The sequence below is a fragment of the Heterodontus francisci genome, chromosome 35 (assembly GCF_036365525.1).
Source record: "Heterodontus francisci isolate sHetFra1 chromosome 35, sHetFra1.hap1, whole genome shotgun sequence".
NCBI classification, from domain to species: domain Eukaryota; kingdom Metazoa; phylum Chordata; class Chondrichthyes; order Heterodontiformes; family Heterodontidae; genus Heterodontus; species Heterodontus francisci.
The window spans coordinates 36,563,239-36,579,669 of record NC_090405.1 but is presented as its reverse complement, the minus strand read 5'-3'; the positions used below and the strand labels follow the sequence as shown (position 1 = coordinate 36,579,669).

General features: G+C 44.2%; 1 protein-coding gene across 4 annotated transcripts in view; it reads right to left on the bottom strand.

The window, feature by feature from the left end:
- Nucleotides 1-283: 283 nt before the first annotated feature.
- snupn (snurportin 1) overlaps nt 284-16,431 on the bottom strand; it is a 36,601-nt gene continuing 20,453 nt past the window's right edge. For all 4 annotated transcript variants that reach the window (XM_068015348.1, XM_068015346.1, XM_068015345.1 and 1 more), the window contains exons 4-9: nt 15,134-15,238; nt 13,997-14,093; nt 8,615-8,712; nt 7,535-7,615; nt 3,158-3,238; nt 284-1,764 (exon numbers count right to left, since the gene is read on the bottom strand). In XM_068015348.1, coding sequence (XP_067871449.1) covers nt 1,438-1,764; nt 3,158-3,238; nt 7,535-7,615; nt 8,615-8,712; nt 13,997-14,093; nt 15,134-15,238 — 789 coding nt within the window. In that variant the 3' untranslated portion in view covers nt 284-1,437. The remainder of the gene's footprint in view (nt 1,765-3,157; nt 3,239-7,534; nt 7,616-8,614; nt 8,713-13,996; nt 14,094-15,133; nt 15,239-16,431) is intronic.

Here is a 16,431-nt window from a genome sequence, read left to right as displayed (position 1 = left end):
CCTCGGTGTTTCTCCACACTTTTGTTACTTTGCTGCAACATCCGCACTCGCAGGATCATTATTCTTGTTGCAAAAGGAAGTGTTGATCCAAGCTGTTGTGCAGAATGACACTAGTCGAGACAATGGAAGACCCTCTTTTCATCTCCATCCGCCCACCCCCCCTCCCCCCCCACCACCAAAACCGCTCTCCCAGTAGCTGGAAGACAAAGATGACAGATTTGGCTCACAAGCTTGTTTTGTAGCAGTAATTACATCAGTGGGGAATAGAGGCACACACAATGCAACTCATGTGGCATTACAATGAGAAATTTTTGATTTATTAAAAAACAGGTCACAAGATTGGTAGACAGCACAATCAATCATCCTCAGCACAGTACTGAAGACTTTCAGCAAAGCTATAAATCAACCTTTAGAAACATCGGCCTGGGATATAACAGACAAAATAAAAACACAAGATTCCCAATGAAATGAAGTTTCACATTTCTAGAAAGATATTTCAAAGACAGTTGTTCAAGGGGAGTCATCAGACCTTATAAACACGGCAACCCATCCAAAACACATTTCTCTTTTGAAAGTGACAGCGTTGCTCCAAGAGTGAAATGATGTCTCGAGCCTTCCTACAATCCTGGGAATAGCCAAGGGAATACAGGAGAAGTGAACTGCATACACTGCTGGAGGGATTGCAGCCAAGTTTAATGTCGATCCGCAGCTGTTTATAGTGTTACACGTCCGCAAGTGTGCATCAAGCAACCAAAGATTTGTCAGTACGAATGGATTCAAAGGAAGGACATCTTAAAATGAATTCAGAAGGGGCCAACTTTTCAGCACCTGCACGGTCCACCCAATGGGATGCGTGTGAAAGCATATGAGTGAACTTCTGCTGGTGTTTCCAACACTTCTGCCAGAATTGTTAGTGATCCTATGTACTAGGATTAATAAATACACCCACCGCCCACCAATTCTTAACCTGCATTGTAAAAACAAAGACTAACTCAGAATTCAAGGCTCTCAATAGGTTTCAGCACAAGATAGAACCAAATGCTATCACACACTTGACGTTCTCAAGTACCCTGACAACTGCCCTCCCTTGAACACTTTTACTATGGGGATGTTCCTTCAGGTCATTAGTTTGTTTCCCCTCTTAAAAGATTAACCCTCCAGGCATGTGCAGAATGGCTCAGATACTGCTGAAGCTTGAGATACTTCACATACTCACTGTGACTCTCAAGAACATTGTGTAACCAAACTGTGGAGCAAGAAAAGGCACACCTCACCCCAAACAATTCCTTTCAAAATTCTCAATTAGAGCCTGCCTTAGAGAAAGGTCAAATCTAACTTTTTATTTTAAAATAAATATTGGGAGGCCTGATCCTTTGAGGACTTTCGGCAGGAGAACTGCCATCCTAGATCACGCCATATCCACACAGCCCAGGCCACTTAGCTTTCAATTTTGTTGGTGCACTCCATTTTAGTGGACGAGGATTCAGCCTTTTTGGGAGTAGAGAGATGCTCCAGTTCATATCGCCCCGATCCACTTGTCCCCTTCGTGCCCGGACTGGCGCTGTCTTCCCTGACTTTGCTCTTTTTCAGCTCAATGATTTGCTGCATTTGCGAGTTTGCATACTCAGGCTTCATGGACAAAGGGCAAGTGGGGATGGCCAGTCCCAGGATGTCGGCCACCATGTACGGTTTCAGCCAGCCAACCAGCGGCGTGCTCCCTGGGGTGTAGTGCGTCTGTCTGTGGTAGAACAGCAACCCATCCACCTGCAAGGCACAATTCAGATCACACACCCATTCTGGAGAGGAACAGAGACCCAACTTAAAGTGGGACCTCAGTTTCTTGCACACAGACACACTTACGCACAAGTTTTACACTGAAATTAATAAATACATGATGTGGGCAGAGAGAGGGACAGGAACAGAGTGAACGGGAGAGGGGAGGATAGCAAGTGAGTGGGGGGGGGGGGGGGGAATAGCAAGTGAGAGGGGGGGGGAAAACATGCATGCGGTGGAAGGCAGGGGGCGGAAGAGGCGAAGGGGAAAGTGGATGTAAAAGGGAGAGAGAGGGTAAGTGTGAGAGAGGGACAAAGAGAGGAAGGAAAAGAAAAAGGACAGACTTGTATTTATATAGCATCATCACAAACTTAGGATGTCCCAAAGAGCTGTACAGCCAATGAAGTACTTCTGAAATGAGTCACTGTTGTAATGTAGGGAACACAGCAGCTGATTTACACACAACAAGCTCCCACAAACAGAAGTGTGATAATGACCAGATAATCTGTTTTGTGTGATACAAAAACAAGAAATGCTGGATTCACTCAGCAGGTCTGGCAGCATCTGTGGAAAGAGAAGCAGAGTTAACGTTTCGGGTCAGTGACCCGAAACGTTAACTCTGCTTCTCTTTCCACAGATGCTGCCAGACCTGCTGAGTGAATCCAGCATTTCTTGTTTTTGTATCAGATTTCCAGCATCCGCAGTATTTTGCTTTTATTTTACTGTTTTGTGTGATGTTGGTTAATGGAGAAATATTGGCCAGGACACTGGGGATAACTCTCCTACACTTCTTAGAAATAGTGTCACAGGAACTTTTCCATCCAACCGAGCAAGTAGATGGGGCCTCAGTCTCATCCGACAGACGACACCTCCGACAGTGCAGCGCTCCATTGCAGCGTCAGCCTAGAGTTAGTATACAATCCCCTGGAATGGAACTTGAACCCATAACCTTCTGACTCAGAGGCGAGAGTGCAACCACTGAGCCACAGCTGACACTAAACAGGAATGAGTAATTACTGTATTTTTAAAGTGGTAAGTACCACTGACCACCCATTGTCTCTCGAGATAAGGAGGCCAAAGAGAAAGTGGTAAGTAGTGGTATCATGCACAACAATTCCCTTGTGACACAAATGTAGGGATAATTTTCATGTTTAACTTTGACTTTTTTCCCCACCCAAAATGCTAACTGGACTCATTGCGGGTCTCGAGCTGGGATTCTCCAATCGATGTTATTCTGACCTTGGCTTAAACAACGTAAATGGGCTAGTGGCGGCAACAAAAAAATGTCGAGAAAAATACAGGCTGCTGTTTAGGGAGAGGGTAGTGAATCAAACAAGTAGCTGTACAATATCCAATAAATACTATGGAACACTTTTGTTGTTACCTCAAATGGATAATTTGCAGTCAAAGTCTGACAAATGGCTTCTGGTGTGCATGGCGAATTTAGAAGGCCCACAAACTTAAACTGTGGAGAGAAGAAAGAGATTCACTTATGCACTTTTCAACTGCACTGACAACCCAAGTGTAATGCTGGCTAGCAAGCCAAAAAAAATGTTTAGAAATGACTGCAGAGAGCTTGGCGTGTTTTGTTGTACATATACAGCATAGAGACAGGCCATTTGGCTCAACCAATCCATGCCATGTTTATGTCCTCTCAATCATCCTCCCATCCTACCTTATCCAACTCTCAACATAACGCTCTCTTCCCTTCTCCCTCAGTTGCTTATCTAGCCTCTCCATAAATGCATCTTAGACCAGGGGTGTCCAAATTTTTCACATGGGGGCCACATTACAATTTTTGTCCCCCATAGGAGGCCCGTGAGATAAAGGCATTAAGAATTTATCTTACTATAAAACAATAAACGTGTATTTTTGTGAAGAAGCTTTAAATGAGAAGCCCAATTTATTGACTGACTTTCTTGTCACAATGTTGAACACTGATTTAGTGACATACCTGGCATTGTTTTTGCTTGCATTAGTAGTCAATCTCTGCCCGTACACCTGAAGTAGCAATGCAGAGTATTCCAGATAGATGTCCATCTGTCAGGAGTGATTCTAGATCGCTCTCCCTCCCTTTTCTGCGTGTCACCCCCCCTCCCTCTCTCCCAGTGTCTGTGTCTCCCCGTCCCTTTCTCTCTACGCACATCCCCTCTCTGTCTCTCTCGCTCTACACACCCAGTCTCTACGCGCATCCCCCACCCCCCTCCCCTACGCCCATGCCTCCTCCCTTCCTCCCTCTCTGCGCGCTTCCCCCTTCTCCCCCTCTCTTGCAACGCGCGTGCGCGCACCCCACTCTCGACGCACCCCCACTCTCGACACACCCCCACTCATCCCTCTCTCCGCTCTCTTTCTGTGCATCTCTCACTGCCCCCTACCCGCTCTCCACTTCCCACTGCCCTCACCCCGCTCCTCGTTTTTGCACTCACCATAAATAAGGCTAATAGAGGCAGGCTGTGACCGCCGCTCGACATAGCCTTGTTGTGTGGGAGCAGGGTCCCAAAAAACCTATAGCTGCCACCGAGGTGCCTGACATTCCGTCAGTGTATACCCGAGGGCCGGATGGAAACCTCAGAGGGCCAGACTCTGGCCAGTAGGCCGTACATTGGACAACCATAATCTCGACCATTCACCTCAACCACTCCCTGTGGCAGCAAGTTCCACATTCTCATCACTCTCTGGGTAAAGAAGTTTCTTTTGAATTCCCTATTGGTGACTATCTTATATGGTTTCATCTTCTCCACAAGCGGAAACACCCTCTCCATCCTATCTAAACCTTTCATTATTTTAAAGACCTCTATTAGATCACTCTCAGCCCTCATTTTTTCAAGCGAAAAAAGACAAGCATCATCATCCTTTCCTAGTTGGTATAACTTTGCATTTCTAATACAGCTTTGTTAAACAAAAGTACAACTGATTTTGACTGCTGATGTACAGAGCTTCAAGCAGGTATGCTGGGCAGCTCTGATGAAGTTACCTTAGGGCAGTTCCATTGGAAATAGTGAGGTTGCAAGTACACAGTGGAATGGGAGAGAGGGGCCACATGGAACGACACAGCAGGATGGGGAGGGAGAGGGAAAGAGAGCAACACTGCGGAATTTCAGGAAACTCAATGAAAGGTCACTTAATTGAGGTGAACAAGATGATGATGGGCCTAGATAGAGGAGACAGGAAGGGCCTGTTTCCCCTAACAGAGAGGTTAATTACCGGGGCACAGAGATAAGGTGACTGGTAGAAGGATTAGAGGGGATATAAGGAAAAACTTTTTCACCGAGGGTGGTGGGTGTCTGGAACTCACCGCCAGTAACAGTGGTGGAGGGAGTGACCCTCAATTCTTTTTAAAAGGTAGCTGGACTTGCACCTGAAGTGCTGGAAGGTGGAATTAGATTGGGCAGCTAGTTTTCAGCCAGCATAGACACGACAGGCTGAATGGCCTCTTTCTATGCTGAAATTTTTCTGTGGTTCTTTGGTCACGAATAAAAATTCTTAAAGGTGTCCAACATCATGATGTGGGTACATCCCAGAGACCTGGAATTGGGTCAGCTTCTATCCTTTGTGACAGGGATGACCTGCAATGTGGTGACACAATATGAAAAGGAAAATATACAATTGCTAGCCAGTAAAAAGTTGACGCTCATGTAAATGTGGTGGGACCTACAATAATCCTCTAAATTATGCAAGACAATGTTCACTCAAGGGATTTACTCTCACGTTGAAAATTTCTCAAATGGCAGGATGAGAGAAATGGTTTAGACCATCAAACACCCAGTTAGAATTTTTTAAAATAAGAAGTTGTTCACATAGCTGCAGGAGACTTTATACGCTGCAGAGATCCAGTACTAATACGGAGAGGACTTACAGAAGGTCAGTAAAAGGTCCACTCGCATGTCATGGCAGGTGGATCCCTTGACTGGCAGAGTGGGGATCCACCACAGGTTGAGTTCCTGACCCTGGCCCCTGCTGAGGGACAACACTATGTAGAAAAAGTGGACGGAGTCATGCTGGACTATTCAACCTGCTCAACACACCCAGACACCTGTGGCTGTCAGCTCCCTCCTCAACAGGAGTCCATAGACAGAGGCACAAAGACCAAGATCTACTTCTTGTTTAAAAAAAGATGGTGGAAATAAACTCATACATTTTTGAATGTAGTTGCCCTCCCACCCAAAGTGAAACAACAACTGGGGGCTCCAACAACTGGAGTAAGAACATCTGGATGGCAGGTATTAATAGTATTCAGGTGGTGTGTACTACTGGGTACTCACCTGTGCTCATACATGGGGCAGTAGTCTCAAAGAGGGGCAACTGGTTGGAAGTGTATAATATGCAACATGTGTCTCTATAAACTTACAAGCTTTTATCTTAACCATCTGGCTATCTGACTTGTAACAACAAAGTCCAGGACAGGGTTAAAATGCCACCGAGTCGGTTTTCCCCTCAAATCCAGATTGTGTTCCCTGTTTACATGTCCCCTTGTTTACTTTTACTGTATTGCTTAAAGCCTTTATCAACATTCTTTCCAGCTCTGTGGGTGAGGCAGAGCAAAGTCTTGCCTCCTTTGACGCCACAGCTCCCTTATTCAAACAAGAAGCATGTTTAGATTTGGGGTGGGACAGTATGTTTCTAAACGTGTTGTGATAATGCACCTCAACTCCAAACACATGAAGCAAACACGAGCCTCACTGAAGTGACATTTCCATTCCCAAGCCAATTATCTTACAGCCAGAGTGAAAAATGATACGTTAGGACATCACTCAGAACCGAAATTAAAAAAACAGAAAACAGACACAGGTTACTTCTCTAACGTCTTCCAGTTCTGGTGAAAGATCATCGACCTGAAGTGTTAACTCTGTTTCTCGCTCCACAGATGCTGCTTGACCTACTGAGCACTTGCAGCACCTATCTTTATTTCCGATTTCCAGTATCTGCAGCATTTTGTTTCTGTACTCAGGCAAGGATTCAAGCCACAAAAAAAAACACTAAAAAATTCAACTCCAACATTTAAAACACCTTGATTAGATCAAATTAACTTTATGCAACCTGCCTCCTCATAATTTATCCTTTGAAGTCCGGGTAATATTCTGGTGAATCTGCACTCCACCCTAATATACCTTTCCTGTGGTTTAGTGTCCAAAATTGAACACTGTACTCCAGATCTCCAGTCTGACCAAGGCTCTGTACTACTGAAGCATCACTTCCTCCCCTCTATTCCAGCTCCCTGGAAATAAAAACTATTTTTGCACTTAATGTGGACATTTTTGATTTTGACTGATCCCTGGCTGAAGAAATTATTCTCTGCTTATCAAATCAAGAATGTCAGTGCTAGGGAACGGCAACAATTTTAACAATGACACACTCAAAATGCAGTATGCTGCAGGACTGAATCTCTCGCTACTCTCTGATAACGTAGCTCAACTCCAAACACATGAAGCAAATCTACACATTATTAAAGTGACATTTCCCAATCCAACTACCTTATTGCCCAACTGAAAAGTGACAAGTGAGGGCCAAGATTATGGGCAGTTTGATGTCGTGGATCCCAATGGTGGAGTCTGTCCAACCTTATTTTACGAAGAGACTTTGATCCCATTGTCCCAGGCTGGATAGAGACCCAGAGCCACTGGTGAAGGGACAGTGCTGTATCGTACTGTGCTCGAAAATAACTCACTTTCAGCTTGTCCGTGATAGTCACACAAGGGTAAATAAACCTTTAGCTCAGACTAGTATATGCAAAGCTTGCCACAAACAAAGTGGAAACACTCACTGGATTCCGGCTCGCTATCTCAGCCAGCTTCTCACCTTCCTCTTGCAATTTTGACTGAAGCCAGAAAAATCTGAATTCTGTCTGTTTTTTTAAAAATAGAAGTAAAAAAAAATTATTCTCCACATTTGCAAACCCACTAAAGGATCTACATTAATATAGTAGCTGATCATACCCTTAGGATATTTCAAAGCACATTAATTACTTTTTGAAGTGTACTCTTTTATTTTGTAGGCAACATGACATTCAATTTGTACAAGTCAAGGCTCCCAAACTTGCCAACCCTCCCTCGACAGCACCTTCCAAACCCATGACCTCTACCACCTAGAAGGACAAAGGCAGCAGATGCATGAGAACACCACCTGCAAGTTCCCGTCCAAGTCAACACCATCCTGACTTGGAACTACATTACCATTCCTTCACCGTCGCTGGGTCAAAATCCTGGAACTCCCTGCCCAACAGCACTGGGGTGTACCTACACCACATGGACTGCAGTGGTTCAAGAATGTGGCTCACCACCACCTTCTCAATAGCAATTAGGTATGGGCAACAAATGCTGGCTTTGCCAGTGATGCACATATCTCAAGAACGAATTTTAATAAACCCAGTAAGGTAACAAGTGACCAGATGATCATTTTAAGTTGAGGGATAAATGTCAGTCAGGACACCAAGAGAACTCCCCCGCTCTTCTTTGAATACTGTTATAGGATCTTTCGCATCATGTGAGCAGGTAGTTAGAGCCTCCGTTTAATAGTCCCTGCAACTCCCTCAGTATTGCACCGTGAATGTGCATCAGGTGCTTGAGTCTGCGCTGGAGCTTGAAGCCTTGACCTTCTGACTCAGAGGCAAGGCTGGCTATCAGCTGAGTCAAGCTGTCACTTAATGTCAAAATCCAAGCACCTTTGTAAACGGTCCCGATTTTGTTTTTAATTTTAGCTTATTCAAGACTATTTGCGTTACATAAAGCTTGCTAAGTAAATGAAACATTTTAAAAGAAATCTCCCACGTTCTGTGAATTACAATACGGTGAATACAATGGAACAAAAGAGAGAGGCACTTTAATCTCACTGACTTCATACAGACCTGACAGTCATAGACTGGGTGACCCCTCCAACACATCACATCCAAGACAAAGAATGTTCTGTTCACTTCACTGTAAATGCAGTCCAATATGGTGTAATCTGGAGAAGGAAGGTCCAAGAGTTAGCAATAATTAGGATAATAGAATCCAGAAAGACATTCTCCCCAAAGCTCGATTACAAGTTTCTCAAAATCAATGACATCACATCCAGGGAGCTCAGACTAATGAAAATTAACCACTAAGCCCCCTGTGAGTTCATGTTTCTGATTTAACAAATAAAAAATGTGATTAAAGAGTGCACAGTGACATATGGGCAACTAAACTGGAGCTGTTACTGAGTTAGGCAGTGCAAGCGAATGAAGCGTTCAAGGACCTGGTCAATAAAGAAAAGGAGAGAACTTTCTGGGTACTGCCTGTGCGGAGTTTGCAAGTTCTCCCTGTGACCGCGTGGGTTTTCACCGGGTGCTCCGGTTTCCTCCCACCGCCAAAGACTTGCAGGTGATAGGTAAATTGGCTGTTGTAAATTGCCCCTAGTGTAGGTAGGGAATATGGGATTACTGTAGGGTTAGTATAAATGGGTGATTGTTGGTCGGCACAGACTCGGTGGGCCGAAGGGCCTGTTTCAGTGCTGTATCTCTAAATAAAAAAAATAAATAAACTTGCATCCCTTTCTCTGGTCATCCTAAAATGCTTTAAAGCTGTTAAGTACTTTTTAAATGCAGTTGCTATAATCCATAAAGCCATCTGGAAAAGGATAGAACAGAAGCGCATCTTTACTTAGTTCGATAAACTTATATTTACAGAGATTTACATTACAAACATCCATCTCCTAACACAACCCTCACAGTTTCAATCTGTTCCTCTTTATTGGAGCAAAAGTTAATTGTTAATGCCCATTACCTGCAGGTAATATACAATTAACAATTGTTGTAATGTGGGAACTATTGGGAGCCAATGAGCACAACAAGCTCCCACAACAGCAATATGATAGTGACTGGGTTATCTATTTCTTTTTAGTGATGTTTGTTAAGGTTTAAACATTGACCAGAACACCAGGAGAATAGAAACATAGAATGGTTCATCCCAGAAATGCTGTGGAACACAGGCTTAAATGAGAGAGGGGAACTGAAGGAAATCAGTATTAGTAGAGAAATGGTGTTGGGGAAATTGATGGGATTGAAGGCCGATAAATCCCCAGGGCCTGATGGTATGCATCCCAGAGTACTTAAGGAAGTGGCCCAAGAAATAGTGGATGCATTGGTGGTCATCTTCCAAGATTCTATAGTCTCTGGAACAGTTCCTACAGATTGGAGGGTAGCTAATGTAACCCCACTATTTAAAAAGGGAGGTAGAGAGAAAGCAGGGAATTATAGATCAGTCAATCTGACGTCGGTAGTGGGGAAAATTCTAGAGTCCATTATCAAAGATTTTATAGCAGAGCACTTGGAGAACAGTGGCAGAATCGGGCAGAGTCAGCATGGATTTACGAACGGGAAATCATGCTTGACAAATCTACTAGAATTCTTCAAGGATATAACTAGGAGAGTTGGTGAGGGGGAGTCAGTGGATGTGGTGTATTTGGACTTTCAGAAGGCTTTCGACAAAGTCCCACAGAAGAGATTAGCGTGTAAAATTAAAGCGCATGGGATTGGGGCTAGTGTATTGCGATAGATAGAAAATTGGTTGGCAGACAGGAATTAACAGTAGGGATAAATGGGTCTTTTTCCAAATGGCAGGCAGTGACTAGTGGGGTACGGCAGGGATCGGTGATAGGACCCCAGCTATTCACAATATATATTAATGATTTAGATGAGGGAACTAAATGTAATATCTCCAAATTTGCAGATGACAAAACTGGGTGGGAGGGTGAGTTGTGAGGAGGATGCAGAGAGGCTTCAGGGCGATTTGGACAAGTTGAGTGAGTGGGCTAATGAATGGCAGGTGCAGTATAATCTGGATAAATGTGAGGTTATCCACTTTGGTAGCAAAAACAGGAAGGCAGATTATCTGAATGGCTATAAACAGAGAGGGGAATATGCAGCGAGACCTGGGTGTTCTCGTACACCAGTCGCTGAAGGTAAGCATGCAGGCGCAACAGGCGGTAAAAATGGCAAATGGTACGTTGGCCTTCATAGCGAGAGGATTCGAGTACAGAAGCAGGGATGTCTTGCTACAATTATACAGGGCCTTGATGAGGCCACACCTGGAATATTGTGAGCAGTTTTGGTCTCCTTATCTGAGGAAGGATGATCTTGCTATAGAGGGAGTGCAGCAAAGGTTTACCAGACTGATTCCTGGGATAGCAGGACTGACGTATGAGGAGAGATTGAGTCGGTTAGGATTATATTTCCTGGAGTTCAGAAGAGTGAGGGGGATCTCATAGAAACCTGTAAAATTCTAAGAGGGCTTGACAGGGTAGTTGCAGGAAGGATGTTCCCGATGGTGTTAGGAAGGGAGTTCCAGGATTTTGACCCAGCAACAGTGAAGGAACAGCGATATAGTTCCAAGTCAGGATGGTGTGTGACTTGGAGGGGAACTTGCAGGTGGTGGTCTTCCCATGCATTTGCTGCCCTGGTCCTTCTGGTCGGTAGAGGTCGTGGGTGTGGAAGGTGCTGTCTAAGGAGCCTTGGTGCATTGCTGCAGTGCATCTTGTAGATGGTACACTACTGTGCGTTGGTGGAGGAGGGAGTGAATGTTTGTAGATGGGGTGCCAAACAAGCAGGCTGCTTTGTCCTGGATGGTGTCGAGCTTCTTGAGTGTTGTTGGAGCTGCACCCATCCAGGCAAATGGAGAGTATTCCATCACACTCCTGACTTGTGCCTTGTAGATGGTGGACAGGCTTTGGGGAGTCAGGAGGTGAGTTACTCACCTCAGGATTCCTAGCCTCTGACCTGCTCTTGTAGCCACAGTATTTATATGGCTACTCCAGTTCAGTTTCTGGTCAATGGTAGCCCCTAGGATGTTGATAGTGGGGGACTCAGCGATGGTAATGCCATTGAATGTCAAGGGGAGATAGTTAGATTCTTTCTTGTTGGAGATGGTCAGTGCCTGGCACTTGTGTGGCGTGAATGTTACTTGCCACTTATCAGCCCAAGCCTGGATATTGTTCAGGTCTTGCTGCAATTCTACACGGACTGCTTCAGTATCTGAGGAGTTGCGAATGGTGCTGAACATTGTGCAATCATCAGCGAACATCCCCACTTCTGACCTTATGATTGAAGGAAGGTCATTGATGAAGCAGCTGAAGATGGTTGGGCCTAGGACACTACCCTGAGGAAATCCTGCAGTGATGTCCCAGAGCTCAGATGATTGACCTCCAACAACCACAACCATCTTTCTTTGCGCTAGGTATGACTCCAGCCAGCAGAGGGTTTTCCCCCTGATTCCCATCGACTTCAGTTTTGCTAGGGCTCCTTGACTGCCTTGATGTCAAGGGCAGTCACTCTCACCTCATCTCGAGTTCAGCTCTTTTGTCCATGTTTGAACCAAGGCTGTAATGAGGTCAGGCCCTGGCGGAACCCAAATTGACAGTCACTGAGCAGGCTATTGCTAAGCAAGTGCCGCTTGATGGCACTGTCGATGACACCTTCCATCACTTTACTGATGATTGTGAGTAGGCTGATGGGGCGGTAATTGGCCGGGTTGGATTTGTCCTGGTTTTTGTGTACAGGACATATCTGGGCAATTTTCCACATTGCCAGGTAGATGCCAGTGTTGTAGCTATACTGGAACAGCTTGGCTAGGGGCGCGGCAAGTTCTGGAGCACAAGTCTTCAGTACTATTGCTGGGATATTGTCAGGGCCCATAGCCTTTGCAGTATCCAGTGCCTTCAGTCGTTTCTTGATATCACGCAGAGTGAATCGAATTGGCTGAAGTCTGGCATCTGTAATGCTGGGGACTTCAGGAGGAAGCTGCTCTTCTTCCAAATGGTACCATGGGATCTTTTACATCCACCTGAGAGGGCAAACAGGGCCTTGGTTTAATGTCTCATTCAAAAGAAGATACCTCTGACAGTACAGCACTCCTTCAGTAATACACTGTGCATTAATGGTTTCTTCATACTGCTAAAGCTAACTCAGCTCACAAACACCATCAGTCTCAGTAACAGATCCAACCAGCACCCCAACTCCCTCCAAAAACACTTTTTTTTTTTAAATGTAAAAAAAAAACATTTGTGTTAATATTAATGTTTTTTTTGTTGCTGGATCATTTGGCTTTTAAAATAGGGGAGATTCTCTCTTTATAAATAGGCCCAGCCAGATAGTTCAATGGATTAGATGCACTGAATAGTGCAACACCGATGAACGCAGACTAAGGTCTGAGGCCTGGTTCCGGGTCCATGCTGAGTTAGTTATAGGGGGACACTGGCATTAGTCTCAGTGCCCATTGGCACGAGAGCACGCACAACACAAAATATAAATAACATTTCAGCCACAGTTCCTCCTCAGTCAGTATTCTCAACCCTAAAGCGAGCTTGAGCACTGATATAATACAGATATGGCCTCTACCACTTAAGCCATTGGTGCTTATCATGAGCAGCGCTCGTAGTCTGTAAATGCCGCTAACCCTTTGCACCACCATAGGAGTCAATTACAAACGCACAGCTTTGCATGCATTAAGCCTGTTGACTGCTTCAAGCAGTTCAATAAGTACTTACCCATATACAAAGCTCTGCTGATTTTAAGCAAAAAGTCAGGACTTCAAGCAGTATCAATCAGCTGTTCACACCTCGTTAAATTGCAATCACCTCAGTGTTGAGATTCTGGATACAGTTGCTGCTAACAATTAGGAGAGCTGGTTGCTAAGTGGAGATGGAGTAATTTTTTTTTAAAATGCTTGCTTTTTTGGTTTTACTGCCAGAGTATAGTGGGAAAATCTCGTTAACATCAACACACTACAAGATGTGGTGAGGACTGTATTCAAAATTAGGAAATTTTGATAAAGTAAATGGGGAGAAAACAATTTCCACTGGTCAATGAGTTGATAACTGCAGGGCATTGATAGAAGATCATAAAAATGAAGGGAAAGATTAGGAGAATATTTTTCAATGCAGAGGTTGTTAGGACATAGAATGCCCAACCAGAAACAGTGGGGGAAGCAGAATCCATACAACTTTTTAAAAAGGGAAATGGATAAACATATAAAGAAAAAGTCATTTAAAGTGCATTGAGAGAGGGCAGGAGGAAGGGGTCTAAATGCACAGCTCTTTCAGAGAGCCAGAATAGGCTTGAGGGACCAAAGGGTCCGCTTTCTACGCTGTAAAATTCCATGATTCTCTGCCTGATTGTGACTCTGTCGGACCCTGAACCAGTACGTGGTCAGGTCTTTCTGCTCGACTCGAGAAAGCTTTATTAAAAATTATGTATTTATTAAAGTGCGCTTACCTTTGCCTGTAGCAGAGTTATGCCGATTTCCACCAGGAAGCAGCGAGGGAAACCTGTTCACACAGAAGCCGCTTCGCGTGTATGCTGCCGTGCTCCCCTGACCGAAGGAGATTCAATAGAAACCAACAGGTCAATCCATCTCAAAGATACTGATACAATTTTTCATGTTCTCACTCTTTTGTGTTCTACTTTCTCTTTACAACCCCCTCCCTCCAATCTCTAATTACCACTCACCAGCCCTTCATGTGGAGCTGCTCCCAGGGCTCAACTAAAACCACCCTGTTAACCTCTTCCAACGCAGCATTAGCACCACTGGGTGACTCAATTTGGGTTTCCGCCTTCTCATTCAAGGACCAAATCTAGTTCAGAGGGAGGAAATGTCACAGGACATGTTCTCTTCACTTCCTTTTTAAAAAGGAAGTGTTTTCAGCCCCACTCAGTTTTCTACTTTTACCCCACGCGATTCATTCACACCATTCAGACCCAGAGGATTGGGCTACCCATTATCTGTTTTGTATTAAAGCAGCTCTGAAAAAGGGCAATATGGAGATATATTAATGCTGCCCCAGGCGACTAGACAGGGTTTTTAAGTGCATAATACATTAAAGGTTTTTAATTAACTTTTCCCCTGAAAATATCTAATAGGTGTCTTTTCTAACTTCTCATTTACAAATCTTTTGTACTTCAACACAAAGCTCAGTAACCCTTTTCTGGGCCTTTAGTAGTTCCCACATTTTTATCACATTGATTACAGCTCCTCTTTTCCAAAATTCTTTAATGCCATCATCTCTCCCCAACTGACCTATCCCTTTGTGTACCCTGTCTGAGGGCAGTATATATTTTTCTCCCAACTTCCATTCCAGGGCTGCCCCTTTTCTGACCCCAAAATCAAAACAAACCCCAGCTCTTTCCAATCTTGCAATATGTACCAGTGAAGCTGCTCAGTGTTGGAGTTTACAGTGAATCCTACATGCTTCTACAGTCTCACAGCAGTGTATTGTTGCAACTGTAAATACTACACAGATATTGCAGCGCTTCTAATAAAGACAGCATACTGTGTGAATTCGTGTCGGGAACCAGCACTGAGGCTCGACCAATCCCGCAGGATGGGGAAGATTTTAGGCGCTCAGCACTTACTCTGGAAGCTACAATGAGAGTCCGCTTGCCAACAGGACAGACCACCAGCAGCCATTCTTCAACCAGGTCACCAGGTACATCCACCAGCCACTCAGACAGCATCAACTGCGAGAGAGAGACAGGTACAGTCAATTACAGGCAGCTTCTTTAAAAGCTGGGGGATGTACACGTTCTGGGGGTATACAATTCCATATGTTGCAGTGTTCTTTAAATGTTGCACAAACATGCAATTTGAATGTGAAAAGCACTATTTCTTACAGGCAGAAGAAAAAAGACAATGACAAAAAGAGAAGGAAGTGAATTACTTTGATTTAACTTGATCGAGAACAAAGAGCTTCAAGTTAAAGAATTGAACGGAATGAGAAACTCTGCACAAGAATCAAAACTTTAGGAATGGGAACAGTCCAAGAGTTCTGATCAAAGGTCAGAGACCTGAAACATTAACTCGGTTTCTATCCCCACAGATGCTGCCAGACCTGCTGAGTATTTCCAGCATTTTCTGTTTATATTGAAGAGTCCATAAGGGTTTAGAGTCGTAGAGAGATTTAGCACTGAGAGAGATTCAGCACTGAAACAGGCCCAGCACGTCTGTGCCGACCATCAACCACCCATTTATACTAATCCTACATTAATCCCATTTTCCCCTCTCACATCCCCACCTTCCCTCAATTCTCCTACCACCTACCTACACAAGGAGCAATTTTTACAATGGCCAATTAACCCATCAACCCGCAAGTTTTTGGCATGTGGGAGGAAACAGGAGCACCCGGAGGAAACCCACGCGGTCACAGGGAGAACTTGCAAACTCTGCACAGGCAGTACCCAGAACCGAACCCGGGTCGCTGGAGCTGTGAGGCTGCGGTGCTAACCACTGCACCAGTTTGTTCCAGAGAAAAACAATTCTAGGATCAGCATTTTACATCCGTACTTGTTCCTGAAGCAATTGCAAATACGATTACATAGACATCTTAAAAAGTTATTTCTGAATATATTTTATCTTTGGGCTTCCTCTGTGGAGCCCTGTATGTTAAATTCCAGAAAGCCTGTTGTAGAAAGATGATGCTGGAGCCTATCTTTACTCAGTTTCATATTTCTGTACAGCATAAAAGGATTATAAATATATAGATCCTCAATCAAAAACGTCCAACAGTCTCAGTAAGTGTCTGCTTAGAAGTGCTCAAATAAGACTCTAATTAACACCCTCCACCTGCATATAATTAAACAATTGACAATTAACAGATCCCGTTCTTTCTTTTATAATAAAACTTACATTAACATGCTCAAAGAACATTTCAAAA